This window comes from Oenanthe melanoleuca, chromosome 25 (assembly GCF_029582105.1).
Source record: "Oenanthe melanoleuca isolate GR-GAL-2019-014 chromosome 25, OMel1.0, whole genome shotgun sequence".
Lineage (NCBI taxonomy): Eukaryota > Metazoa > Chordata > Aves > Passeriformes > Muscicapidae > Oenanthe > Oenanthe melanoleuca.
The window spans coordinates 2,450,398-2,474,836 of NC_079358.1; the positions used below are offsets into that span (position 1 = coordinate 2,450,398).

The window sequence follows — 24,439 nt, forward strand, 5'->3', positions numbered from 1 at the left end:
AAAATCCACAAAAATCTCCCGAAAATCAAAAAAAAAAATCCTCAAAAATTCACCAAAAAATCCCCAAAAATTCCCCAAAAATTCCAAAAAATTTCCAATTTATTCTGGGGTTTCTGGGGATATTTGGGGACACTTGGGGACATTTGGGGACATCTGGGGACATCAGGGGGGTGGCAGAGGGGGCGGCTCCTCCTCGTCGGAGTCGAACTCGGCGTTTTCGTCCTTGAGCCAATTCCCAGCAGCATCCTGGAGCCAGCCCTGGCTGGAAAAGGGAATTTGGGGGGATTTTTGGGGGAAATTTTTGGTAAATTTTTGGGGATTCTTTTGGGAATTTTTTGTGATTTTTTGGGAATTTTTTGTGATTTTTTTGGGATTTTTTTGTGATTTTTTTGGGGTTTTTTGAGATTTTTTTTGGGGATTTTTTTGGGATTCCTTCAAGATTTTTTTGGGCACAGATTTGGAACTTTTATCCTGATTTTTTTTTTTTTTTTTTTTTTTTTAATTCTGGTGACTTATTTGGGGCTTATTTGTGACTTTTTCAGGGATTTTTTTGGAGATTTTTTGGGATGATTTAAGGGTGATTTTTAGGGGATTTTTTGGGGGGAATTTTTTTTTTTTAGTTTTTTGGAATATTTTTGGGATTTTTGTGCCCCCCAAAATTCCCAGAGTTTCACCCACCTGCGCAGGTGCAGGTGGTGCCGAAGGATTCGCAGCCGCTCCGGGCTCGGCCCTTCGGAATTCCGGGAATTCCCTTTGGATCCCTCGGAATTCCGGGAATTCTCTTTCCTTCCTGCTTTCCTTTCCTTGGGAACACCTGTGGGGGAGGCAGGAAGGGGCTGCTGGGAATTCCAGGAGTTGGGAATTCCCAGGAAAACCCCCTGGAATTTTGGGAGGGGTCTCACCCTCTCTGTGTGCGGCGATTTCGGGATTCCCGGAATTCCGGGACGGCTCTGGCGGCGTTTGGGAATTTTTTGGGATCATCCCAGGGATCCTGGAGCTCTTTGTCCTGGGAGGGGGGAAGGGAGAGGGGGTGAATCTCCAAAATTCCCAAGATTTCCTGGGAATTTTGGGATTTTTCCCCAATTCTCCTCATCCCACCGATGCAAATCCCGGGAATTCCAGAGTTTATCTCCCCCCTTCCCAACCCCTTTCCTGGCAATCCCAGAACTTTTCCTGCTGCCCCTGGGTCCCTTCCCCATCTTTTCCCATTTTCCCCCATTTTCCCTGTTTCATCCCTGTTTCCCTAATTTTTTCCACGTTTTTCCCCAATTTTCCCAGTTTCTCCCTGGTATTTTTCCCATTTTTCTCCTGTTTTTTCCCTCAGTTCCCTCCCATTTTCCCATTTTTTACCCACTTCCCCCATTTTTCCCCGTTTTCCCCATTCCCCTTCATTTCCCCCCCATTTCCAGTTTTGCCCTCCATTTTCTCCCCATTCCCCTTCATTTCCCCGTTTTTCTCATTTCCCCACTATTCCCCTAATTTTCCCTAATTTTCCCGGTTTTCCCCATTTCCCCCATTCCCCATTTCCCAGTTTCTCCCCCATTTTTCCCCCATTCTCCATTTCCCGGTTTCTCTCCCCATTTCCCGGTTTCTCTCCCCATTTCCCGGTTTCTCCCCCATTTCCCGGTTTCTCTCCCATTTCCCATTTCCCGGTTTCTCTCCCCATTTCCCGGTTTCTCCCCCATTTCCCGGTTTCTCCCCCATTTTTCCCCATTTCCCGGTTTCTCCCCCATTTTCCCCGTTTCCCCGTTTCTCTCCCCATTCCCCATTTCCCGGTTTCTCTCCCCATTTCCCGGTTTCTCTCCCATTTCCCGGTTTCTCTCCCCATTTTTCCCCATTTCCCGGTTTCTCTCCCATTTTCCCCATTTCCCGGTTTCTCTCCCATTTCCCGGTTTCTCCCCCATTTCCCGGTTTCTCTCCCCATTTCCCGGTTTCTCCCCCATTTCCCGGTTTCTCCCCCATTTTTCCCCATTTCCCGGTTTCTCTCCCCATTTCCCGGTTTCTCTCCCCATTTCCCGGTTTCTCTCCCCATTTCCCGGTTTCTCTCCCCATTTCCCGGTTTCTCTCCCATTTCCCGGTTTCTCTCCCCATTTCCCGGTCTCTCCCCATTTCCCGTGTTCCCCTCACGCGGGTTTCCTGCAGCAGGAGCTGTACGGGGCCGATGGCAGCAGCGCGCTGCGGGCCAGGCGGCGCGTGCGGGCCAGCAGGGGCGCCTGGGGACACACAGGGGACACACAGGGGACACCCGGGGGACACCCGGGGGACAGGGACACGCCCCGGTGAGGCCACGCCCACACAGGGACACGCCCCGGTGAGACCACGCCCACACGTGGACACGCCCCAGTGAGACCACGCCCACACAGGGACGCGCCCCGGTGAGGCCACGCCCACACAGGGACGCGCCCCGGTGAGGCCACGCCCACACAGGGACGCGCCCCCGGTGAGGCCACGCCCACCCCCGGCCACACCCACCTGCACAGATGGGGACACCCCCTGTGGGGTCACCTGGGGTCCCTGCGGGGTCACCTGGGGACAGCGGGGCCGCCCGTAGGAGCGCTGCAGGGCTGGGGACAGAGGGACAGCTGGGGACAGGGACAGGGACAGGGACAGAGAGGGGACAGGGGGACATGGGGACACAGTGGGGACAAGGGAGAGCAGGACAGGGGGACAGAGGGATTTGGGGATATGGGGACATGGGGACAGGGAAAGGGCAGGTGACACGGGGACAGACACAGGGACAGACACAGGGACAGACACAGGGACAGACAAGGTGACACGGGGACAGCACAGGTGACACGGGGACAGACACAGGGACAGACACAGGGACAGACACGGGGACAGCACAGGTGACACGGGGACACAGGGACAGACACAGGGACACAGGGACAGCACAGGTGACACGGGGACAGACACAGGGACAGACACAGGGACAGCACAGGTGACACGGGGACAGCACAGGTGACACGGGGACCCCGCACTCACTGTCCAGGTGCTTCCTGCCCGCCCTGTGCAGCAGCAGCGTCTGCAGCGTGTCACACACGGGCCGCTGGGGACACAGCGAGCACGCCAGCCTGGGGACACGTGGGGACACGTGGGGACACTGAGGGGACACTGAGGGGACACTGCCAGAATCCCCCAAACCCGGGTCACGAGAGGGTGACAAGAGCAGAACCCACCCAGACCTGTGCCAGGGGACTTGGGGACACCCTGGGGACACTTTGGGGACACCCTGGGGATACCCTGGGGACCCCTCACCTGCCGTCGCGCAGCAGCAGCGCCTCGTCCTCGGGGATGGAGCTCGCCAGCAGCTCGGCCACGCGGCGCTTCTGGGGACAGCAGGGCCACCCCGGGTCACTCAGGGCCAAACTGTCCCCGAAATGTCCCCCCTTGGCAAAGGGACCCTGGGGACATCCCCGGGAAGGGCGGAAGGGACACAAAGGGACACCCAGGGAAGGGCTGGGGGTCCCGGGGGGTCGGGGAAGGGCTCAGGGGACCCGGGGGGATCAGGCCGCGGCCCGGTGGTGAAGGCGGGGGAGGCGCAGGGAGGCCGGGGCTGGGGCTGGGGGTGCCGGGGGTTCCCGGGGGGTGTCCCGGGAGGGGTCCCGGGGGGTCCCGGCTCCACCTGCAGCGCCCCGAGCGGCCCCGGGTCGCTCTCGTCGCGCTTAAAGGACATGGCGGCTACGGCTAGGCCGCGATCACCATGGCAACCGCCGCCGCCGCTTCCGGGTAGCCCCTCCCAGCGGGCAGTGCGCGGGGGAAAGGACCAATCAGCGAGCGCTCAGGGCGGCCCCCCGCGGCATGACGGGAGTTGTAGTTCATCTGCGGGAACCATCCGAGGGAATGGCAGGGACGGCCCGGGCGGAACTACAACTCCCAGAAGGCGCCGCGAGGCCGCGCCGGTTCGGAGGGGCCGGGGGCCGAGCGGGCTCCGTGAGCGGCGGGGCCGGGCCGGGACCCCCGGCGGGACCCCGGGCCGGACCCCGGGCCGGCCATGGCGGGGAGCGGCGGAGCCGGGGCGGCCCCGCGGGAGCACCGCCTGCAGCCCGGGGACACGCTGCCGGGGCTGGCGCTGCGCTATGGGGTGACGGTGAGCGGCACCGGGGGTACAGCGGGGGGACAGCGCGGGGAGCGGGACCGCGGGGATCCTCAGGGTCATCCCGGGCCCGGCCTGGCCCGGTTCGCTTCGCCCGCCCATCCTGGTCCGTGTCCCCCTCCCATCCTTATCTCTGTCCCTCTCCTGTTCCTGGCAGTACCTCTGTCCTCATCCTGTACCTGTTCTGTCTCCATTCTTGTCCCCATCCCGTCCCTGTCCTTATCTCTGTCCCCATCTCTGTCTCTCTCCTGTCCCCATTCTTGTCCCCATCCCGTCCCTGTCCTTATCTCTGTCCCCATCTCTGTCTCTCTCCTGTCCCCATTCTTGTCCCCATCCCGTCCCTGTCCTTATCTCTGTCCCCATCTCTGTCTCTCTCCTGTCTCCATTCTTGTCCCCATCCCGTCCCTGTCCTTATCTCTGTCCCCATCTCTGTCTCTCTCCTGTCCCCATTCCTGTCCCCATCCCATGGTTACATCTGTCCTCATCCCGTCCCTGTCCTTATCTCGCTCCCATCCCTGCCCTGTCTCTGTCCCTGTAACTGCCCCATCCCATCCCATCCCATCCCATCCCATCCCATCCCATCCCATCCCATCCCATCCCATCCCATCCCATCCCATCCCAAATCCCGATCCCTTCCCCGCAGATGGAGCAGATCCAGCGCGCCAACCGCCTTTACTCGTCGGACACGATTTTCCTGAAGCCCACGCTGCTCATCCCGGCCCCCGGCCCCCGGGACACTCCCGGGGACATTCCCGGTGACACTCCCGGTGACACTCCCGGGGACACTCCCGGGTCCCTCCCGGTGCCCCCCGGCCCCTCCCGCCACGACCTCACGGCCTCGGATTTCCTGCGGCGCTTGGACGCCGAGATCGGCCGCTCCAAGGAGGCGGCGGCGCAGCGGCTGCAGAGCCACGACTCCAGGTGGGAACTGGGCGGAAACTGGGCCAAACTGGGGGGGAAATCTGGGAAAAGTCTGGGGAAAATCAGAGGAAAATTGGAGCAAAACTGGGGAAAAACCTAGGAAAAACTGGGATAGAATTGGGGGGAGGTTTGGGAAAATCAGGGTGAAACTGGGAGAAAATTGGGGAAAATTTTGTGAAAAATTGGGAAAATTTTGTGTCTCACCGCGGTGTCCCCACAGTGTCACCCCGGTGTCACCGCCGTGTCCCCGCAGCCCCGCCCCCGCCCGGAGCGGCCCCGGCCCCGCCTCCCCCCGGGGCGCTCGGCTCGGACCCCGACCCCTGACCAGGAACCCGCGGGCGGCCGCGCTCAGGGACAGCGAGGACGAGATCTTCACCTTGTGACACTGGGGACACTGGGGACAGCAAGGACGAGATCTTCACCTTGTGACATTGGGGACACTGGGGACAGCGAGGACGAGATCTTCACCTTGTGACACTGGGGACACTGGGGACACTGGGGACAGCGAGGATGAGATCTTCACCTTGTGACACTGGGGACACTGGGGACACTGGGGACAAGATCTTCACCTTGTGACACTGGGGACACTGGGGACACTGGGGACAGCGAGGATGAGATCTTCACCTTGTGACACTGGGGACACTGGGGACAAGATCTTCACCTTGTGACATGGGGACACTGGGGACAAGATCTTCACCTTGTGACACTGGGGACATTGGGGACAGCGAGGATGAGATCTTCACCTTGTGACACTGGGGACACTGGGGACACTGGGGACACTGGGGACAAGATCTTCACCTTGTGACACTGGGGACATTGGGGACACTGGGGACGAGATCTTCACCTTGTGACACTGGGGACACTGGGGACACTGGGGACACTGGGGACAAGATCTTCACCTTGTGACACTGGGGACATTGGGGACACTGGGGACGAGATCTTCACCTTGTGACACTGGGGACACTGGGGACACTGGGGACACTGGGGACAAGATCTTCACCTTGTGACACTGGGGACATTGGGGACACTGGGGACACTGGGGACAAGATCTTCACCTTGTGACACTGGGGACATTGGGGACACTGGGGACGAGATCTTCACCTTGTGACACTGGGGACACTGGGGACACTGGGGACAAGATCTTCACCTTGTGACACTGGGGACATTGGGGACACTGGGGACGAGATCTTCACCTTGTGACATGGGGACACTGGGGACACTGGGGACAGCGAGGACGAGATCTTCACCTTGTGACACTGGGGACATTGGGGACACTGGGGACAAGATCTTCACCTTGTGACACTGGGGACACTGGGGACAGCGAGGATGAGATCTTCACCTTGTGACACTGGGGACACTGGGGACAAGATCTTCACCTTGTGACATGGGGACACTGGGGACAAGATCTTCACCTTGTGACACTGGGGACATTGGGGACAGCGAGGATGAGATCTTCACCTTGTGACACTGGGGACACTGGGGACACTGGGGACACTGGGGACAAGATCTTCACCTTGTGACACTGGGGACATTGGGGACACTGGGGACGAGATCTTCACCTTGTGACACTGGGGACACTGGGGACACTGGGGACACTGGGGACAAGATCTTCACCTTGTGACACTGGGGACATTGGGGACACTGGGGACGAGATCTTCACCTTGTGACACTGGGGACACTGGGGACACTGGGGACACTGGGGACACTGGGGACAAGATCTTCACCTTGTGACACTGGGGACATTGGGGACACTGGGGACACTGGGGACAAGATCTTCACCTTGTGACACTGGGGACATTGGGGACACTGGGGACGAGATCTTCACCTTGTGACACTGGGGACACTGGGGACACTGGGGACAAGATCTTCACCTTGTGACACTGGGGACATTGGGGACACTGGGGACGAGATCTTCACCTTGTGACATGGGGACACTGGGGACACTGGGGACAGCGAGGACGAGATCTTCACCTTGTGACACTGGGGACATTGGGGACACTGGGGACAAGATCTTCACCTTGTGACACTGGGGACATTGGGGACACTGGGGACAGCGAGGATGAGATCTTCACCTTGTGACACTGGGGACACTGGGGACACTGGGGACAGCGAGGACGAGATCTTCACCTTGTGACACTGGGGACACTGGGGACAAGATCTTCACCTTGTGACACTGGGGACACTGGGGACAGCAAGGACGAGATCTTCACCTTGTGACACGGGGACACTGGGGACACTGGGGACACTGGGGACAAGATCTTCACCTTGTGACATTGGGGACACTGGGGACACTGGGGACAAGATCTTCACCTTGTGACATGGGGACACTGGGGACACTGGGGACAGCAAGGATGAGATCTTCACCTTGTGACACTGGGGACATTGGGACACTGGGGACAAGATCTTCACCTTGTGACACTGGGGACACTGGGGACAAGATCTTCATCTTGTGACACTGGGACACTGGGATGGGGCACCAAGGACACCAGGAATGTGACATTGGGGACACTGAGAACAGGACATTGGGGACACCAGGGCTGTGACACTGAGGACACTGGAGATGTGACACTGGGGACACTGGAGATGGGACATCGAGGACATTGAGGACACCAAGAACTCGACCCTGGGGACACCTGGGATGTGACACTGAAGAACCTCGGAGGTGACACAAGGAGCTGCCACCAGGAGGTGCCACCAGGAGGTGACATCAGAGGTGCCACCGCTGCTCCCCGCTGTGCCGAGGACCCCGGAGGGGACACGGGGACTTTGGGGCGGTGTCCTGCTGTCCCTGCTGTCCCCTCCTGTCCCTTTGGGCTGCAGGGCCACTCCCGGGAACTGGGACTTACTGGGAGCCACTGGGAGCCCTGGGGACAGGGACAGGGACGGTGCCACCTCCCCCCCTCCCCCAGCTTGTAAATAAACCGGAGCATTGTCACCTGGCTGGGCTTTGTCACCGTCTGGGGACAGTGCCACACCCTCGGGGACAGTGCCACACACCCAGGACGGTGTCACACCCTTGGGGACAGTGTCACACCCTTGGGGACATTGTCAAACCCTTGGGGAGAGTGCCACACCCTTAGGACAGTGCCACACCCTTAGGACAGTGCCACACCCTTGGGGACAGTGTCACACCCTTGGGGACATTGTCACACCCTTAGGACAGTGCCACACCCTTAGGACAGTGTCACACCCTTGGGGACATTGTCACACCCTTAGGACAGTGCCACACCCTTAGGACAGTGCCACACCCTTGGGGACAGTGTCACACCCTTGGGGACAGTGCCACACACCCTTGGGGACAGTGCCACACACCCAGGACAGTGTCACACCCTTGGGGACATTGTCACACCCTTAGGACAGTGTCACACCCTTGGGGACAGTGCCACACCCTTGGGGACATTGTCACACACCCAGGACAGTGTCACACCCTTGGGGACAGTGTCACACCCTTGGGGACATTGTCACACACCCAGGATGGTGTCACACCTTGGGGACACGGCCCAGAATTCCCAAATCCTAAATCCATCCCACCTGTTCCAGGACCTCTGGAATTTCCAGAAGCCCAAATCCCAGGAGAGGATTTGGGAATTTGGGAACCTCCTTGTGCCAGAAAGAATCCAATCCCAAATTCCCAAATCCCTCCCAGCCCCTCCAGAATCCCCAAATCCCCCAATCCCAGGATTTGAGACCCCTCCCAAATTTGCCAGAAATCCTCCCATAAAAAAAAAAAAAAAAAATCCCATTAAAAAACAACCCAAATTCCATAAAACCCCAAAATCCCATAAAAAAAACCTGAACAAAATCCCATTAAAACACCCCAAAATTGATTAAAAAACCATCCCAAATTCCATTAAAAAATTCCAAATTCCATTTAAAAAAAAAAACAAACAAAACAAAATCCCATTAAAAAAACACCACAAAATCCATTTAAAAAACCCCAAAACCAAATCCCACTAAAACCCCCAAAATCTCATAAAATAAACCCATTAAAAAGCCCCAAATCCCACAAAAAAACAACTCAGAAATTCGGGAATTCTTCCAGCTTCCAGCGCCCCCCCTGGGCTCTGGTATTTATAATATTTATATATGGACCCCCGGGATTTTGGGGGAAAAACCCGGGATTCTGGGAAAATCCGGGATTTGGGGGAAATCCCGGGATTTTCAGGGAAAATCCTGGAATTTTGGGGGGGAAATCCCAGAATATTTGGGGGAAAATCCTGGAATTTTGGGGGTGAAATCCAGGATTTTGGGGGAAAATCCTGAAATTTTGGGGGAACCATGGAATTTTGGGGGGAAAATCCTGGAATTTTTGGGCAAAATTCAGAATTTAGAGGGGGGAGACCCAGGATTTTTGGGGGGAAAAATCCTGGAATTTGGGGGGAAAATCTGGAATTCTGGGGTAAAATCCTGGAATTTTGTGGGGTGGGGGGGAAATCCAGAATTTAGGGGGGAAAATCCGGGATTTTTGGGGGGAAAATCCAGGATTTTTGGGGGGGAAATCCCAGGATTTTGGGGGTGCCACCCCCCGATTGTCACCGTGTCACCCCCGATTGTCACCGGGAGGGGGGAGGGGACACCCGGGGGTATTTACAGGGTGGGGGAGGGGCGTACATACATATTTATAGGATTTTTTTGGGGAAAAAGGGGAAATTCCCAACAAAGTGCATTTGTCCGGATGTCCGGGGGGAATTCCCGGGCGGAATTCCCTGGAAAAGCTTCCGGGGATTGTGGGGGGAGGGGAGGGAAACTCCAGCCCATCCCCCCCCTCCCGGGTTAAAGGTGGGCGGGGCTGTCCGAGCCTGGAAAAAAATGGGAAAAATGGGAATAAACAAACAAAAAAAAGGGGGAATAATGGGAAAAAAATGGGAAAAATTGGGGAAATTAATGGGGGAAATAATGGGGAAAATAGGAAATTTAATAGGGAAAATAATGGTGGAATAATGGGGAAATAATGGGGGAAATATGGGGGAATAATGGGGGAAATGAATGGGGCGAATAATGGGAAAATAAAGAGGTAATAATGGGGAAAATGGGAAAAAATGGGGGAAATAACAAATAATGGGAATATAATGGGGAAAAAACGGGGATGGAATGGGGGTGTGGGCAAGGGGACATTGAGGGGACATTGAGGGGACACCTGGGGGTCAAGAGGAGGTGACATTAAAGGGTCATGGAAGGGGGGACATGGCCTGGGGGTGACACTGAGGGTGTCATGGACTGGAGGTGACACTGGGGTGACACTGGGGGTGACACCAGGATGACACTCAGGGTGACACTGGGGATGACACTCAGGGTGACACTGGGGTGACACTGGGGTGACACTGGGGGTGACACCAGGATGACACTCAGGGTGACACTGGGGATGACACTCAGGGTGACACCGGGGTGACACTGGGGATGACACCCAGGGTGACACTGGGGTGACACTGGGGTGACACTGGGCATGACACCAGGATGACACTCAGGGTGACACCAGGATGACACTCAGGGTGACACCGGGGTGACACCAGGATGACAGGGTGACACTGGGCATGACACCAGGATGACACTCAGGGTGACACTGGGGATGACACCAGGATGACACCACGATGACACTCAGGGTGACACCAGGATGACACTGGGGTGACACTGGGGCTCTCACCTGTGCCGGGGGTGGTGGCAGTGCCAGGATGTCCCCGCGGGGCCCGCGACGAGCTGGGGGGGCCGGAGGGGGGCGGGGCCCGCCCGGGGCCGGGGTTGGGGACACTGGGGACACTGCTGGGGACACTGGGGACGTTGTTGGGGACACTGGGGACATTGTTGGGGACATTGTTGGGGGCGTTGTTGGGGACGTTGTTGGGGGCGGTGGCATCGCCCCCCCCCCCAGCGAGCGCAGCAGCTGCCGGTGAGCGGCTTCCAGGGCCTGGGGACACGGGGACACGTTGGGGACATTGGGGACACCTGAAGTGTCCCCCCTGTCCCCTTTGTGTCCCCCCAGCGTCCCCATTCCAGGACCCCCCTTAATGTCCCCATCTCCCCCTCCGTGTCCCCAAGAATGTCCCCCTATCCCCCTTAATGCCCCCAATGTCCCCAGTGTCCCCAGTTTAGTCTTGCACCCTCAGGCGCAGCAGTTTCCCCATGTCCCCAGTGTCCCCAATGATGTTTCCATTGTCCCCAGTGTCCCCAATGATGTCCCCAATGTCCCCAGTGATGTCCCCAATGTCCTCAGTGTCCCCAGTGTCCCCAGTGATGTCCCCACTGTCCCCTGGTTGGTCTCTCACCCTCAGGCGCAGCACTTTCCCAATGTCCCCAGTGATGTCCCCAGTGTCTCCAGGTTGGTGTCTCACCCTCAGGCGCAGCAGTTTCCCAATGTCCCCAGTGTCCCCAGTGATGTCCCCAATGTCCCCAGTGTCCCCAGGCTGGTGTCTCACCCTCAGGCGCAGCAGTTTCCCAGTGTCCCCAATGTCCCCAGTGTCCCCAGTGATGTCCCCAGTGTCCCCAGTGTCCCCAGGCTGGTGTCTCACCCTCAGGCGCAGCAGTTTCCCAATGTCCCCAGTGTCTCCATTGATGTCCCCAGTGTCCCCAGTGTCCCCAGTGTCCCCAGGCTGGTCTCTCACCCTCAGACGCAGCAGTTTCCCAATGTCCCCAGTGTCTCCATTGATGTCCCCAGTGTCCCCAGTGATGTCCCCAGTGTCCCCAGTGTCCCCAGTGTCCCCAGGCTGGTGTCTCACCCTCAGGCGCAGCAGTTTCCCAGTGTCCCCAATGATGTCCCCAATGTCCCCAGTGATGTCCCCAATGTCCTCAGTGTCCCCAATGTCCCCAGTGATGTCCCCAGTGTCCCCAGTGATGTCCCCAGTGTCCCCAGTGTCCCCAGGCTGGTGTCTCACCCTCAGGCGCAGCAGTTTCCCCCGCAGCCCCTCCAGGGTGCCCAGGATCAGCTCGGTGTCCCCGCTGTCCCCGGGGCTGGCCCTGTCCCTGTCCCTGTCCCTGTCCCTGTCCCTGGGGGGGCCCTGGGGGGTGTCCCCAACGTCCCCTCCTGGCCGGGGGGGTCCCGTGGGGAGGCTCAGGTAGAAAAAATTCCCTGCAAAAGGCACAGAGGGGAGGGACCTCAGTGGCCACCTGGGGTGGGGTTGGTGGCCCTGGGGACCCTTGGTGGGCCTTGCTGGCCCCCTCAGGACTTCTTGGTGGCCCGCAGGGGACTCTGGTGGCCCCCAGGGGTTCTTGGTGGCCCTTTTGGGGCTGCTGGTGGCCTCAGAGTGGTGTTTTGGTGGCCCTGGGGACCCCTTTAAGCTCCTGCTGGCTCCCACAAAGCTCTTGGTGGCCCTATGGGGCTGTTTCTGGTGGCCCTTTTGTGTTTCTGGTGGCCCCACAGGATTTGTGGTGTCTCCTGGATGTTTGTAGTGGCCCTTTTGTGATTTTGGTGGCTCTTCCCAGATTTTTTTGGGTGATTTGGGGGGTTTCTGGTTGCCCTTTTGAGATTTTGGTGGCCCTTATGGGCTTTTTTGGAACCCTTTTTGTCCTTTTTGGGACCGTGTCGGTTTTTGGGGCCCTTTCTGGGTTTTTGGGGCCCCTCGGGGTGGGTTTTTTTGGGGGTGTGGGGAGGGGCCGGTTACCCTCGGCGCTGGCTCCGCCTCCTTCCCGCAGCTCGGGCTCTGATTGGCTGCAGCCGCTCGGGGGCGTGGCCTCATCCGGCCCCTCCTCCTGGGCTGGGCCCCCAAAAAAGGGGGGGGGAGGGGAAGGGGGGGAGCGGCCCCGCCACCGGAATGCGGTAATTAGCACCCCAATTAGTTAATTAACACCCGAAATTAAATGGCACCCGAAATTGGCACCCCCCAAGTTAATTAGCGACCCTAATTAGCACCCAGCACCCCAAAATCGACACCCGAAATTAATTAGTAGCCAAAATTAGCAGCCCAAAATTAATTAGCACCCCAAAATCAGCACCCAGCACCGAAAAGAAGCACCCCAAAATTCTCATTCAGAACCCCAAATTAGAACGCGAAATTAATTAGAAGCCGAAATTAATTAGCACTCCAAAATCAGCACCCAAAATTAATTAGCACCCTAAAATAATCAGCACCCAGAACCCCTAATTAGCACCCAAAATTAATTAGAATCCCGAATTAATTAGAACCCAAAATTAGCAGCCAGCACCCAAAATTGGGACCCAAAAATTGGCACCCATCACCAGGACCCAAAATCAGCACCCGAAATCAGAATCCCCAAAATCATCCCCCAAAATCAGAATTCCCGAAATCAGCACCCCAAAAATCAGAATCCCAAAATCAGAATCCCCAAATCAGCATCCCAAAATGAACACCCCAAAATCAGCACCCAAACCCAAAAACCCAAATCAGCACCCAGGGAACGAGACCCCAAATCCCAGAGAGGATTTCTGGGGAGAAGGGAGACCCCAAATCCAGGAATGAGACCCCAAATCCGGGAAGGAGCAGGGAAGAAAATCCCAAATTCTGCAGAGGGACAGGGTCTGAGACCCCAAATCCCAAAAGGAGCTGGGAATGAGACCCCAAATCTGTGAAGGACACCCAAGATCCCAGATCCCAAAAAGCAGCAGGGAAGGAGACCCCAGATCCCATCAGCCAGTGCAGGGAATTCCCATCAATTCCCACCCCAAAAATCCGTCCCAAATTCCCACCCCAAATCTTCCAGAATTCCCCCAATCCTATCCCAAATCCACCCTGAATTCCCACCACAAACCCCCCCAATTCCTGCCCCAATTCCCAACTCAAATCCCCCCAAATCCCCCATTCCCATCCCAAATCCCACCACAAAATTCCCCCAATTCCCATCCCAAATCCAACCCTAAATCCCACCCCAAATCCCCAATTCCCACTCCAAATCCCCCCAATCCCATCCCAGACCCACCCCAAATCCCCCTGAATTCCCACCTCAAAATCCCCCCAATTCCTGCCCCAAATTCCACCCCAAATCCCACCCTAAACCCCCAATTCCCACCCCAAAATTCTGCCAATTCCTCTCCCAAATCCTACCCCAAATACCCCCCAAATCCCTCCAATTCCTGCCCCAATTTCCCCCCAAATCCCACCTCAAATCCCCAAAAATCCCATCCCAAATCCCCAATTCCCACCCCAAATCCTTCCCAAACTCCCCAAATTCCTGCTCCAAATCCCCTCAAATCTCATCCCAAATCCCCAAATCCCCCCAAATTCCCCCTTTACCTTTCCGGTTGATCTGGATCCCGCTGGGCTCCGGCTCTTCCCGGGATCCCTGCGGGGCGGCCGGATCCCGGCCGGACACCGGGAATTCCTGACTGGGCACTGGGAATTCCTGACTGGGCATTGGGAATTCCTGACTGGGCACTGGGAATTCCTGACCGGACATCACCAAATCCCGGCCGGACATCGGCAAATCCTGGCTGGACATTGGAAAATCCTGGCTGGACATTGGAAAATCCTGGCTGGACATTGGGAATTCCCAGCTGGACATGGCTGAATCCTGACCGGACTTTGGGAATTCCTGACTGGACATCACCGAATCCTCACTGGACGTCACCGAATCCCGGCCGGACGTTGCTGAATCCCGACTGGACATCAGGAATTCCTGACTGGACATGGGAAAATCCCGGCTGGATATTGGGAATTCCTGACTGGACATCACCGAGTCCTGACTGGACATTGGCAAATCCTGACTGGATATTGGAAAATCCCAGCTGGACATGGCTGAATCCCGACTGGACATCGCTGAGTCCTGACTGGAAATTGGAAAATCCCGACTGGACATTGGTGAATCCCGGCTGGACATTGATAAATCCCGACTGGACACTGGAAAATCCCGACTGGACATTGCTGAATCCCGGCTGGACATTGGGAATTCCTGGCTGGACACCGGAAAATCCCGACTGGACATTGATAAATCCCGACTGGACATTGCTGAATCCCGGCTGGAGAGCACCGAATCCCAACTGGACGTTGGAAAATCCCGGCCGGGCTTTGGGAATTGCCGAGCGGACACCGGGAATTCCCGGCCGGACATCCCAGAATTCCAGGCCTGGCCCGAGGCCGCTCCGGCCAGCGAGGGCGTGGGGGTGACGTCATCCTCGGCGTCGGGGTCCCGGCCCGGCCGGAGCCGCCGGACCAGCAGCAGCCGCAGGGTCTCCACTGGGATGGGACGGGAAAAATCGGGATTGGGATTGATCCCGAGGGAAAATGTCCCGGGATGGGGAATGGAGGGAGGGGAGAGGGGATCTGGGATTTTCCTGAGGGAATAAGGGAGGAAAATTTGGGATTTTCTAGAGGAAATAGAGGAAGGAAAATTGGAGATCTGAGATTTTCCCAAGAGAATGGAGGGAGGAAAATTGAGGGATTTGGGATTTTCTTGATGGAATAAGGGAGGAAGTCTTGGGATTTTCCTAAGGGAAAGGAGGCAGGAAAATTGGGGAAATTTGAGGTTTTCCCGAGGGAATAAAGGAGAAAGAAGGGAATTCGGTATTTTCCTGAGGGAATACAGGGCGGAAAATCGAGAGATTCTGGATTTTCCTGAAGAAATAGAAGAAGGAAAATCGGCAATTTGGGATTTTCCTGCGGGAATGGAGGGATGAACATCAGGGATGTGGATCTTCCCGCGGGAATGGAGGGATGAAGATCAGGAATTTGGGGTTTTCCCGCGGGAATAGAGGGATGAAGATCAGGAATATGCGGTTTTCCCGCGGGAATGGAGGGATGAAGATCAGGAATTTGGGGTTTTCCCGCGGGGTTCAGTGTCCTCACCATCCTCCAGCGCAGCCTCGGCCACTCCGGCGGCTCCCGGGGATGAGGGGGCGGGGCCGGGGATGGGGGCGGGGCCCCGCGCGGCTTTGGGGGCGGGGTCTCCAATCCCCGCCCCCCCCGGCTCCTGCGGCTGCTCCGGCGGGGGCGGGGCGCGGCCCGGGGGCTCGGGGTCACTGCCAGCTGCGGGGGGGGACACGGGACATTGGGGACATGGGGACACACAGGGGACACTGGGACATTGAGGGGATTGGGGACAGCGGGGACACACAGGGGACACAGGGACATTGGGGACATGGGGACAGTGGGGACACACCGGGAACACAGACACTGGGGACAGCAGAGAACAGCAGGGGACACACATGGGACACTGGGGACAGCAGGGACAGGGATGAGACAAAGAAGGGACAAGAGGGGCCAGGGAGGTGCCAAGGAAAGGGAAAGGACAGGGATGGGGACAGGAGGTGACAGTGACAGCAGGTGACAGTGGGTGACAGCAGGTGACAGGAGGACACAGCAGCCGTACCTGAGGAGCAATCCTCGGGCTCAGCCTCGGGCTCGGATCCTCGGGCCAGCGCTGGGGACACGGCGGGCTCGGGCAGCACCAGCCTGGCATGGCAATTCCTGCTCCATTATTCCCATTCCCATTCCCATTATTCCCATTCCCATTCCCACCCCCAATCCCATTCTTCCCATTTTTCCCATTCCCATTTATTCCCATTATTTCCATTCCCATTTTTCTCATTATTCCCATCCCCATTCCCATTTATTCCCACTATTCCCATTCCCATTTTCCCATTCCCATCATTCCCATGATTCCCATTCCCATCATTCCCATTTCCCCATTATTCCCACTATTCCCATTCCCATTATTCCCCATTCCCAATATTCCCATCATTCCCATTATTCCCACTCCCATTTATTCCCAGTCTCATATTCCCATTGCCATCATTTGCATTCTCATTATTCCCATTTCTATCATTCCCACTACTCCCATTCCCATCATTCCCCATTTCCCCACCATTCCCATTATTCCCATTATTCCCATTTCCCCATCATTCCCATCATTCCCACTATCCCCCCCATTATTCCCATTCCCAATATCCCCACCCTGCTCCTGTGCTCGTGCTGGCCTCGCCCTGGTGCCGTTTTGGTGGCCCGGGGAGGCTCCTGGTGGCCCCTTGCACCGCCTGCTCCAGCAGCTCCATCCACCTGCACAATTCCAGAGACAATTCCAGCCCTTCCCAGGGAACTTTTTGGCTTTTTCCCAAAGATTCTGTCCCCCCAGAGAGAGATTCCAGCTCCTCCCAAAGATTTTTGTCCCCCCAGGGGATTTTCCAACTCATCCCAAGAAATTTTTGCGCTCATCCTGAAGATTTTTGTTCCCCCCACCCCAGGGAATTTTTGGGCTCATCCCAAGGGCTTTTATCCCTCCCAGGGGATTTTCCATCCTCTCCCAAGGAACTTCTGGCTCATCCCAAGGATTTCTATCATCCCCAGAGAGATTCCAGCTCATCCCAAAGATTTTTGTCCCTCCATGGAATTTTCAAATCTTTCCAGGGAATTCTTCAGCCCTTCCCAGGGAATTTCCTGGCTCATTCCAAGATTTTCATCCTCCCAGGTAATTTTCCAGCCTCCCCCAGAGGGTTTTTGGGCTCATTCCAAAGAATTTTCCAGCTCCTCCCAAGGATTTTTATCCCCCCAGGGAGATTCCAGCTCATCCCAAGGATTATTATCCCTCCCCAAGGAATTTTCCAGCCCTTCCCAGGGGATTTTCCCGGGATTTCCCTCACGTGTTCTTCTCCGAGGACGTCAGTGCCACCAGCTCGTAGATTTGGGGTCCCAGCTCTGAGGTGCAGATGATGAACAGGGCCCGCTTGTCTGGGGGGACAGCAGGGTTTAGCCCAAAATTCCACAAATTCCCACCCCCAGAATTCCCAAAATCCACAGAATTCCAGGATTTTCTTGTTCCCACCTGCAGCCACAGAGTGGATGAGCAGCGAGCTGAGCTGAACCCCCATTTCCCCCCATTTTCTCCATTAAACCCCCAATTTTTCCCACAAAACTCCATTTTTTTTTCACACAACCCCATCTTTCCCACAAAAACACCCACTTTTTCCACAGAAAATTCCCAAAATCCCTGAAATTTCAGGATTTCCCACCTGTGGCCACAAATTGCACGAGCAGTGAGCTGAGCTTGAGCACGGGGCTGAACCCCCATTTCCCCCCCAATTTTCCTCAAAACCCCCCATTTTCCTATAAAAACCCCTCTTTTTCCACAAAAAATCCCCATTTTTCCCACAAAAACCCTCACTTTTCCCACAGAAAATTCCTCAAATCCCAGAAATTCCAGGATTTCCCACCTGTGGCCACGGAGCGCAATGAGCAGCGAGCTGAGCCTGAGGACGGGACTGAATCCCCATTTTCCCGCCAAAAAAAACCCCAAATTTCCTCCCCAAACCCTCAATTTCTAACACAAAACCTCATTTTTCCCAAAAAAACCCCACTTTTCCCACAGAAAATTCACAGAATTCCCAAAATTCCTGAATTTCCAACCTGTGGCCACAGAGCGCACGAGCAGTGAGCTGAGTTTGAGCACAGGGCTGAACCTCCATTTTCCCACCAAAAACCCCCATTTTTCACAGGAAATCCTCATTTTCCCCCAGAATATCCCCATTTTTCCCACAAAAACCCCCACTTTTCCCACAGAAAATTCCCCAAATTCCCAGATTTCCCACCTGTGGCCATGAAGTGCACGAGCACCAAGCTGCATTTGAGCATGGGGCTGAACCCGCATTTTCCCACCAAAAAACCCCCATTTTTTTACAAATTCCCACCTTTTTTCCAGAGAAAATCCCCATTTTTCCCACAAAAAACCCCCACTTTTCCCACAGAAAATTCCCCAAATTCCCAGATTTTCCCACCTGTCGCCACAGAGAGCATGAGCACCAAGCTGAGCTGAACCCCCATTCCAACACCCATTTTCCCCCAAAACAGCCCTATTTTTCCACAGAAAAACCCCATTTTTCCCACAAAAACCCCCACTTTTCCAACACAAAATTCCTGGAATTCCCAGATTTCCCACCTGTGGCCACGGAGTGCACGAGCAGCGAGCTGAGCTCGAGCACGGGGCTGAACCCCCATTTTCCCGCCAAAAAGTCCATAATTTTCCCCCCAAACCTTCACTTTTTGAACATAAAACTCCATTTCTCCCACAAAAAACCTCACTTTTCCCACAGAAAATTCCCAAAATTCCTGGAATTCCCAGATTTCCCACCTGTGGCCACGGAGCGCACAAGCAGTGAGCTGAGTTTGAGCACAGGGCTGAACCCCCATCTTCCTGCCAAAAACTTCATAATTTTCCCCCCAAACCTTCATTTTTTTAACATAAAACCCCGTTTTTCCCACAAAAACCTCCACTTTTCCCACAGAAAATTCCTGGAATTCCCAGATTTCCCACCTGTGGTCACGGAGCGCACGAGCAGCGAGCTGAGCTTGAGCACGGGGCTGAACCCCCATTTTCTCGCCAAAACCCTTATTTTTTGAACATAAAACCCCACTTTTCCCACAAAATAACCCCACTTTCCCCACAAGAACCCCTCACTTTTCGCACAGAAAATTCCTAAAATTCCTGGAATTCCCACCTGTGGCCACGGAGCGCATGAGCAGCGAGCTGAGCTTGAGCACAGGTCTGAACCCCCATTTTCCCGCCAAAACCCTTATTTTTTGAACATAAAACCCCACTTTTCCCATAAAATAACCCAATTTTTCCCACAAAACCCCTCACTTTTCCCACAGAAAATTCCTAAAATTCCCATATTTTCCCACCTGTGGCCACGGAGCGCACGAGCAGCGAGCTGCATTTGAGCATGAGGATGAACCCCCATCTTCCCGCAAAAAAAATCGCCATTTTTTTACAAACTCTCACCCTTTTTCCACAGAAAACCCCCACTTTTCCCACAGAAAATTCCTAAAATTCCCGTATTTTCCCACCTGTGGCCACGGAGCGCACAAGCAGCGAGCTGAGCTTGAGCACGGGTCTGAACCCCCATTTTCCCGCCAAAACCCTTATTTTTTGAACATAAAACCCCACTTTTCCCATAAAATAACCCCATTTTTCCCACAAAACACCTCACTTTTCCCACAGAATATTCCCAGAATTCCCAGATTTCCCACCTGTGGCCACGGAGCGCACGAGCAGCGAGCTGAGTTTGAGCACGGGGCTGAAGCTCTGCTTGGTGTCTGAGGAGGCTCCCAGGGCTCCTTTGCTGTGACATTTGAGCACCAGGCGCTCGTCCTGGCGCTGCAGCAGCACCAGCAGCTCCTCCAGCAGCAGCACGTGCAGCTCTGCCAATGCAACAGTGGTGGGAATTTTTTGGGAATTTTTGGGGGGATTTTTTAAATTTTTGTTTAATTTTTTGGGGGATTTTTTTCGGAATTTTTTGTGATATTTTGGGGGATTTTCTGTAGCTTTTTGGAGGATTTTTTTGGTGATTTTTGGGATTTTTTGTGGGGGGACTTTTTTTGGGATTTTGGGAAGGGAAGGCAGGAAGGGTTCTCAGTTCCCCCAGTGCTCCCAGTCCCTTCCAATCCCAACCCAATCCCCTCCCAGTCCATCCCAGTCCATTCCCAGTCCCTCCCAATTCCCTCCCAGTCCATCCCCAGTCCCTCCCAGTCCATCCCCAGCCCCTCCCAGTCATCCCAGTCCCTCTCAGTCCAATTCCCAGTTCCCTCCCAGTTCCCCCCAGTCCATCCCAGTTCCATTCCAGTCCCTCCCAGCTCCCCCCAGTCCATCCCAATCCCCTCCCAGTCCATCCCAGTCCCTCTCAGTCCATTTCCCAGTTCCCCCCAGTCCATTCCCAGTTCCATCCCAGTCCCTCCCAGTCCGTCCCAGTCCATTCCCAGTTCCTCCCAGTCCGTACCCACGCTCTTGTCCTTGCCCACTCTCCAGGTCAGGGGCCCCTCGTGGATCATCCGGTGCGAGGTCAGGTCCAGGTTCTGCAGAACCAAAATCCATGAGAAACACCCCAAAAATCCACTGAAAACACCCCAAAATCCATGGGAAAAAAACACCCCAAAAATCCATGGAAAATCCAGGGAAAAACACCCCAAATTCCATGGAAAACACCCTGAAAATCCATGGGAAAGACCCCAAAAATCCATGGAAAAAGCACCCCAAAAATCCACGGAAAACACCTCAAAAATCCATGGAAAAAGAGGGGAAAATTGGGATTTCTGTGGAAAAATGGAGGTTTTTCATGGAAAACCATGGCATTTTCATGGCAAACCATGTCCCAGAGCTTTGTTTTCCCAGGAAAACTGGGAATTCTGGTGAAAATGGGGTTTTCCATGGAAAAATGGAGGATTTCAATGGAAAAATTTGGATTCCTGTGGAAAAATGGGGGTTTTTCATGGAAAAATGGGGTTTTTCATGGAAAAATGTGGGATTTCCATGGAAAACCGTGTCCCAGAGCTGTGTTTTCCCAGGAATACCACGAATTCTGGTGAAAATGGGGTTTTCCATGGAAAAATGGAGGATTTCAATGGAAAAATTTGGATTCCTGTGGAAAAATTGGCGTTTTTCACGGAAAAAATGGGGTTTTTAATGGAAAACTGTGGGATTTCCATGGCAAACCATGTCCAAGAGCTGTGTTTTCCCAGGAAATCTGGGAATTCTGGTGAAAATGGGTTTTTCCATGGAAAAATGGAGGATTTCAATGGAAAAATTTGGATTCCTGTGGAAAAACTGGCGTTTTTTCATGGAAAAATGGGGTTTTCCAAGGAAAAATGGAGGATTTCAATGGAAAAATTTGGATTCCTGTGGAAAAATTGGCGTTTTTCATGGAAAAATGGAGGATTTCAATGGAAAAATTCGGATTCCTGTGGAAAACAGGGGTTTTTCATGGAAAAATGGGGTTTTCCATGGAAAAATGGAGGATTACAATGGAAAAATTTGGATTCCTGTGGAAAACAGGTTTTCCATGGAAAAATGGGGTTTTCATGGAAAAATGGAGGATTTCTGTGGAAATTTTTGGATTCTTGTGGAAAAACGGGTGTTTTTCATGGAAAAATGGGGTTTTTCATGGAAAAATGGAGGATTTCAATGGAAAAATGGAGGATTTAATAGAAAAATATTGTTTTTCAGGGAAAAATGTTGTTTTTCATGGAAAACCGTGGGATTTCCATGGCAAACCGTGCCCCAGAGCTGTGTTTTCCCCCAGGAAAAGGGGGAATACTGGGAATTCTGATGAAAATGGGGTTTTTCCATGTAAAAATGGAGGATTTCAATGGAAAAATTTGGATTCCTGTGGAAAAACTGGCGTTTTTCACGGAAAAATGGGGTTTTCCATGGAAAAATTGAGGATTTCTGTGGAAATTTTTGGATTCTTGTGGAAAAACGGGTGTTTTTCATGGAAAAATGGGGTTTTCCATGGAAAAATGGAGGATTTCAATGGAAAAATTTGGATTCCTGTGGAAAAACTGGCGTTTTTTCATGGAAAAATGGGGTTTTTCATGGAAAAATGGAGGATTTCTGTGGAAATTTTTGGATTCTTGTGGAAAAACGGGCGTTTTTCAACGGAAAAATGGGGTTTTTCATGGAAAAATGGAGGATTTCAATGGAAAAATGGAGGATTTAATAGAAAAATATTGTTTTTCAGGGAAAAATGTTGTTTTTCATGGAAAACCGTGGGATTTCCATGGCAAACCGTGCCCCAGAGCTGTGTTTTCCCCCAGGAAAAGGGGGAATACTGGGAATTCTGATGAAAATGGGGTTTTTCCATGGAAAAATGGAGGATTTCAACGGAAAAATCAGCATTTTTCACGGAAAATTGGGGTTTTTTTCATGGAAAATTGGGGGTTTTTCATGGAAAAACGTGGTATTTTCACAGAAACCGTGTCCCAGAGCTGTGTTTCCCCCAGGAAAAGGGGCATACCCGGAACTCTGCAGCCAGGGGGTTGCTGGTTCTCTCCAGCGCCGCCGTGTCCAGGCGCCGCTGCAGCTCCTGCAGCCGCTGCCGGTTCTCGGCGCCGCGCACGGCGTCGTTGACGAAGCGCAGGATGTCCCGGCACTGCTCCCGGGCACGGCACAGCTTCTGCTGCTCCTCCGAGCCCGCTGGGGAGCAGAGAAATCCAGGTGGAAATCCAGGGAAATCCAGGGAAAAATCCCGGGAAACATCGGTGGAAAAATGGGGGGGGGTGGAGGAGGGAATTGGCACGGCTTGGGGCTGGGAGAATGGGAGAGAGCCGGGGAAAAATGGGAATATGGAGGTGAAAATCTGGGGGAAATCCACGGAATAGTCAGGGCAAGAAATCCAGGGAAAAACGAGGGAGTAATGAGGAAAAATAAGGGTGGAAATGGGCATAGCTTCTTCCTGCTCCAGGGAACGGGAGAAATCCAGGGGGAAAAGGGGAATATCCAGGGAAAAATCCATGAGAATAGCCAGGGGAAAATTTCAAGGGGAAATGGGAAAAATCCATGGGGAAAAATGGGAATATGTAGGTGAAAATCTGGGGGAAATCCAGGGAATCGTCAGGGGAAATCTGGGGGAAATCCAGGGAAAAATGAGGGAGTAATGAGGAAAAATAAGGGTGGAAATAGGCACAGCTTCTCCTGCTCCAGGGAGCCTGCTGGGAATGGGAGAAATCCAGGGGAAAAGGGGAATATCCAGGGAAAAATCCATGAGAAAAGCCAGGGAAAAATTTCAAGGGGAAATGGGAAAAATCCATGGGGAAAAATGGGAATATGTAGGTGAAAATCTGGGGGAAATCCAGGGAATAGTCAGGGGAAATCTGGGGGAAATCCAGGGAAAAACGAGGGAGTAATGAGGAAAAATAAGGGTGGAAATGGGCACAGCTTCTCCTGCTCCAGGGAACGGGAGAAATCCCCATGAGAAAATCCAGGGGAAAATGGGAAAATTTCAAGGGGAAATGGGAAAAATCCATGGGGAAATGGGAGTAATGCATGGGGAAATAGAAATAATCCATGGGGAAAAATGGGAATAATCCATGGGGAAAAATCGGAATAATCCATGGGGAAAAATGGGAATAATCCATGGGAAACTGGAATAATCCATGAGGAAATGGGAATAATCCATGGGAATATCAATGCAATAATCCATGGGAAAATGGGAATAATGCATGGGGAAATGGGAATAATCCATGGGGAAATAGGAATAATGCATGGGGAAATAGGAATAATGCATGGGGAAATGGGAATAATTCATGAGGGAATGGGAATAATTCATGAGGGAATGGGAATAATTCATGGGAATATCAATGGAAAAATCCATGGGGAAGAATGGGAATAATGCATGTGGAAAAATGGGAATAATCCATGGGGAAGAATGGGAATAATGCATGGGGAAATAGGAATAATACATGAGAATAGCCAGAGAAAAATCCAGGGGAAAATGGGAATAATCCTTGGGGAAATGGGAATAATCCATGGGGATAGCCAGGGGAAAATGGAGAAAAATCCAGGGAAAAATGGGAAGAAATCCAAGGAGAAATCAAAGGAGAAGTGGGGAAAATCCAGGGGAAAATTCAAGGGAAAATGCAGCGAAAAAATGCCGAAAATTCAGTAAAAAATGGGAAAAAAATCCACGAAAAATGGGAAAAAATCCAGGAAAAATGGGGGAATAACAGGGAAAAAAAGCTGGGAGGGCAATGTGGGGTTTGCCAGCAGAAGGAAAGGAGGGAA

At 53.8% G+C, this 24,439-nt stretch overlaps 3 protein-coding genes and 2 long non-coding RNA genes across 14 annotated transcripts in view; 1 reads left to right on the forward strand and 4 right to left on the reverse strand.

Annotated features, from left to right (window-relative positions):
• Positions 1 to 77: 77 nt before the first annotated feature.
• Positions 78 to 3,821, reverse strand: SCNM1 (sodium channel modifier 1). The gene is made up of 8 exons (XM_056509994.1): positions 3,623 to 3,821; positions 3,256 to 3,326; positions 2,983 to 3,071; positions 2,473 to 2,564; positions 2,128 to 2,213; positions 903 to 1,006; positions 679 to 814; positions 78 to 262 (listed from the first exon to the last, which is right to left on the reverse strand). Exons 1-8 carry the CDS (start codon positions 3,671 to 3,673, stop codon positions 163 to 165), a joined length of 729 nt encoding a protein of 242 aa, XP_056365969.1. The 5' UTR covers positions 3,674 to 3,821; the 3' UTR covers positions 78 to 162.
• Positions 3,822 to 3,868: 47 nt separating this feature from the next.
• Positions 3,869 to 5,476, forward strand: LYSMD1 (LysM domain containing 1). 2 transcript variants are annotated; one of them, XM_056509996.1, is made up of 3 exons: positions 3,869 to 4,087; positions 4,737 to 5,014; positions 5,268 to 5,476. In XM_056509996.1, exons 1-3 carry the CDS (start codon positions 3,992 to 3,994, stop codon positions 5,395 to 5,397), a joined length of 504 nt encoding a protein of 167 aa, XP_056365971.1. In that variant the 5' UTR covers positions 3,869 to 3,991; the 3' UTR covers positions 5,398 to 5,476. The 2 variants fall into 2 exon arrangements, with proteins under 2 accessions (XP_056365971.1, XP_056365970.1); XM_056509995.1 differs by having other exon boundaries at positions 3,876 to 4,087; positions 5,235 to 5,476.
• LOC130262675 (uncharacterized) lies at positions 5,328 to 6,360 on the reverse strand. Its single transcript, XR_008842143.1, has 3 exons — positions 6,208 to 6,360; positions 5,483 to 5,647; positions 5,328 to 5,390 (listed from the first exon to the last, which is right to left on the reverse strand). It is a non-coding gene; the product is annotated as an uncharacterized LOC130262675 (long non-coding RNA).
• Positions 6,361 to 7,037: 677 nt separating this feature from the next.
• LOC130262674 (uncharacterized) lies at positions 7,038 to 8,162 on the reverse strand. The gene is made up of 3 exons (XR_008842142.1): positions 8,106 to 8,162; positions 7,469 to 8,049; positions 7,038 to 7,250 (listed from the first exon to the last, which is right to left on the reverse strand). It is a non-coding gene; the product is annotated as an uncharacterized LOC130262674 (long non-coding RNA).
• An 884-nt stretch (positions 8,163 to 9,046) lies between these two features.
• The window catches only part of ARHGEF11 (Rho guanine nucleotide exchange factor 11), a 56,781-nt gene continuing 41,388 nt past the window's right edge, over positions 9,047 to 24,439 (reverse strand). For 7 of the 9 annotated variants that reach the window (XM_056509988.1, XM_056509987.1, XM_056509986.1 and 4 more), the window contains 12 exons: positions 22,674 to 22,852; positions 20,661 to 20,736; positions 19,915 to 20,085; positions 17,532 to 17,619; positions 16,849 to 16,950; positions 16,265 to 16,347; positions 15,742 to 15,921; positions 14,194 to 15,132; positions 12,607 to 12,699; positions 11,881 to 12,074; positions 10,656 to 10,916; positions 9,047 to 9,813 (listed from right to left, as the gene is read on the reverse strand). In XM_056509988.1, coding sequence (XP_056365963.1) covers positions 9,634 to 9,813; positions 10,656 to 10,916; positions 11,881 to 12,074; positions 12,607 to 12,699; positions 14,194 to 15,132; positions 15,742 to 15,921; positions 16,265 to 16,347; positions 16,849 to 16,950; positions 17,532 to 17,619; positions 19,915 to 20,085; positions 20,661 to 20,736; positions 22,674 to 22,852 — 2,546 coding nt within the window. In that variant the 3' untranslated portion in view covers positions 9,047 to 9,633. Of the gene's footprint in view, positions 9,814 to 10,655; positions 10,917 to 11,880; positions 12,075 to 12,606; positions 12,700 to 13,249; positions 13,389 to 14,193; positions 15,133 to 15,741; positions 15,922 to 16,264; positions 16,348 to 16,848; positions 16,951 to 17,531; positions 17,620 to 19,914; positions 20,086 to 20,660; positions 20,737 to 22,673; positions 22,853 to 24,439 lie in introns of those variants that run through there. The other 2 variants (XM_056509989.1, XM_056509991.1) reach the window with 2 other exon arrangements.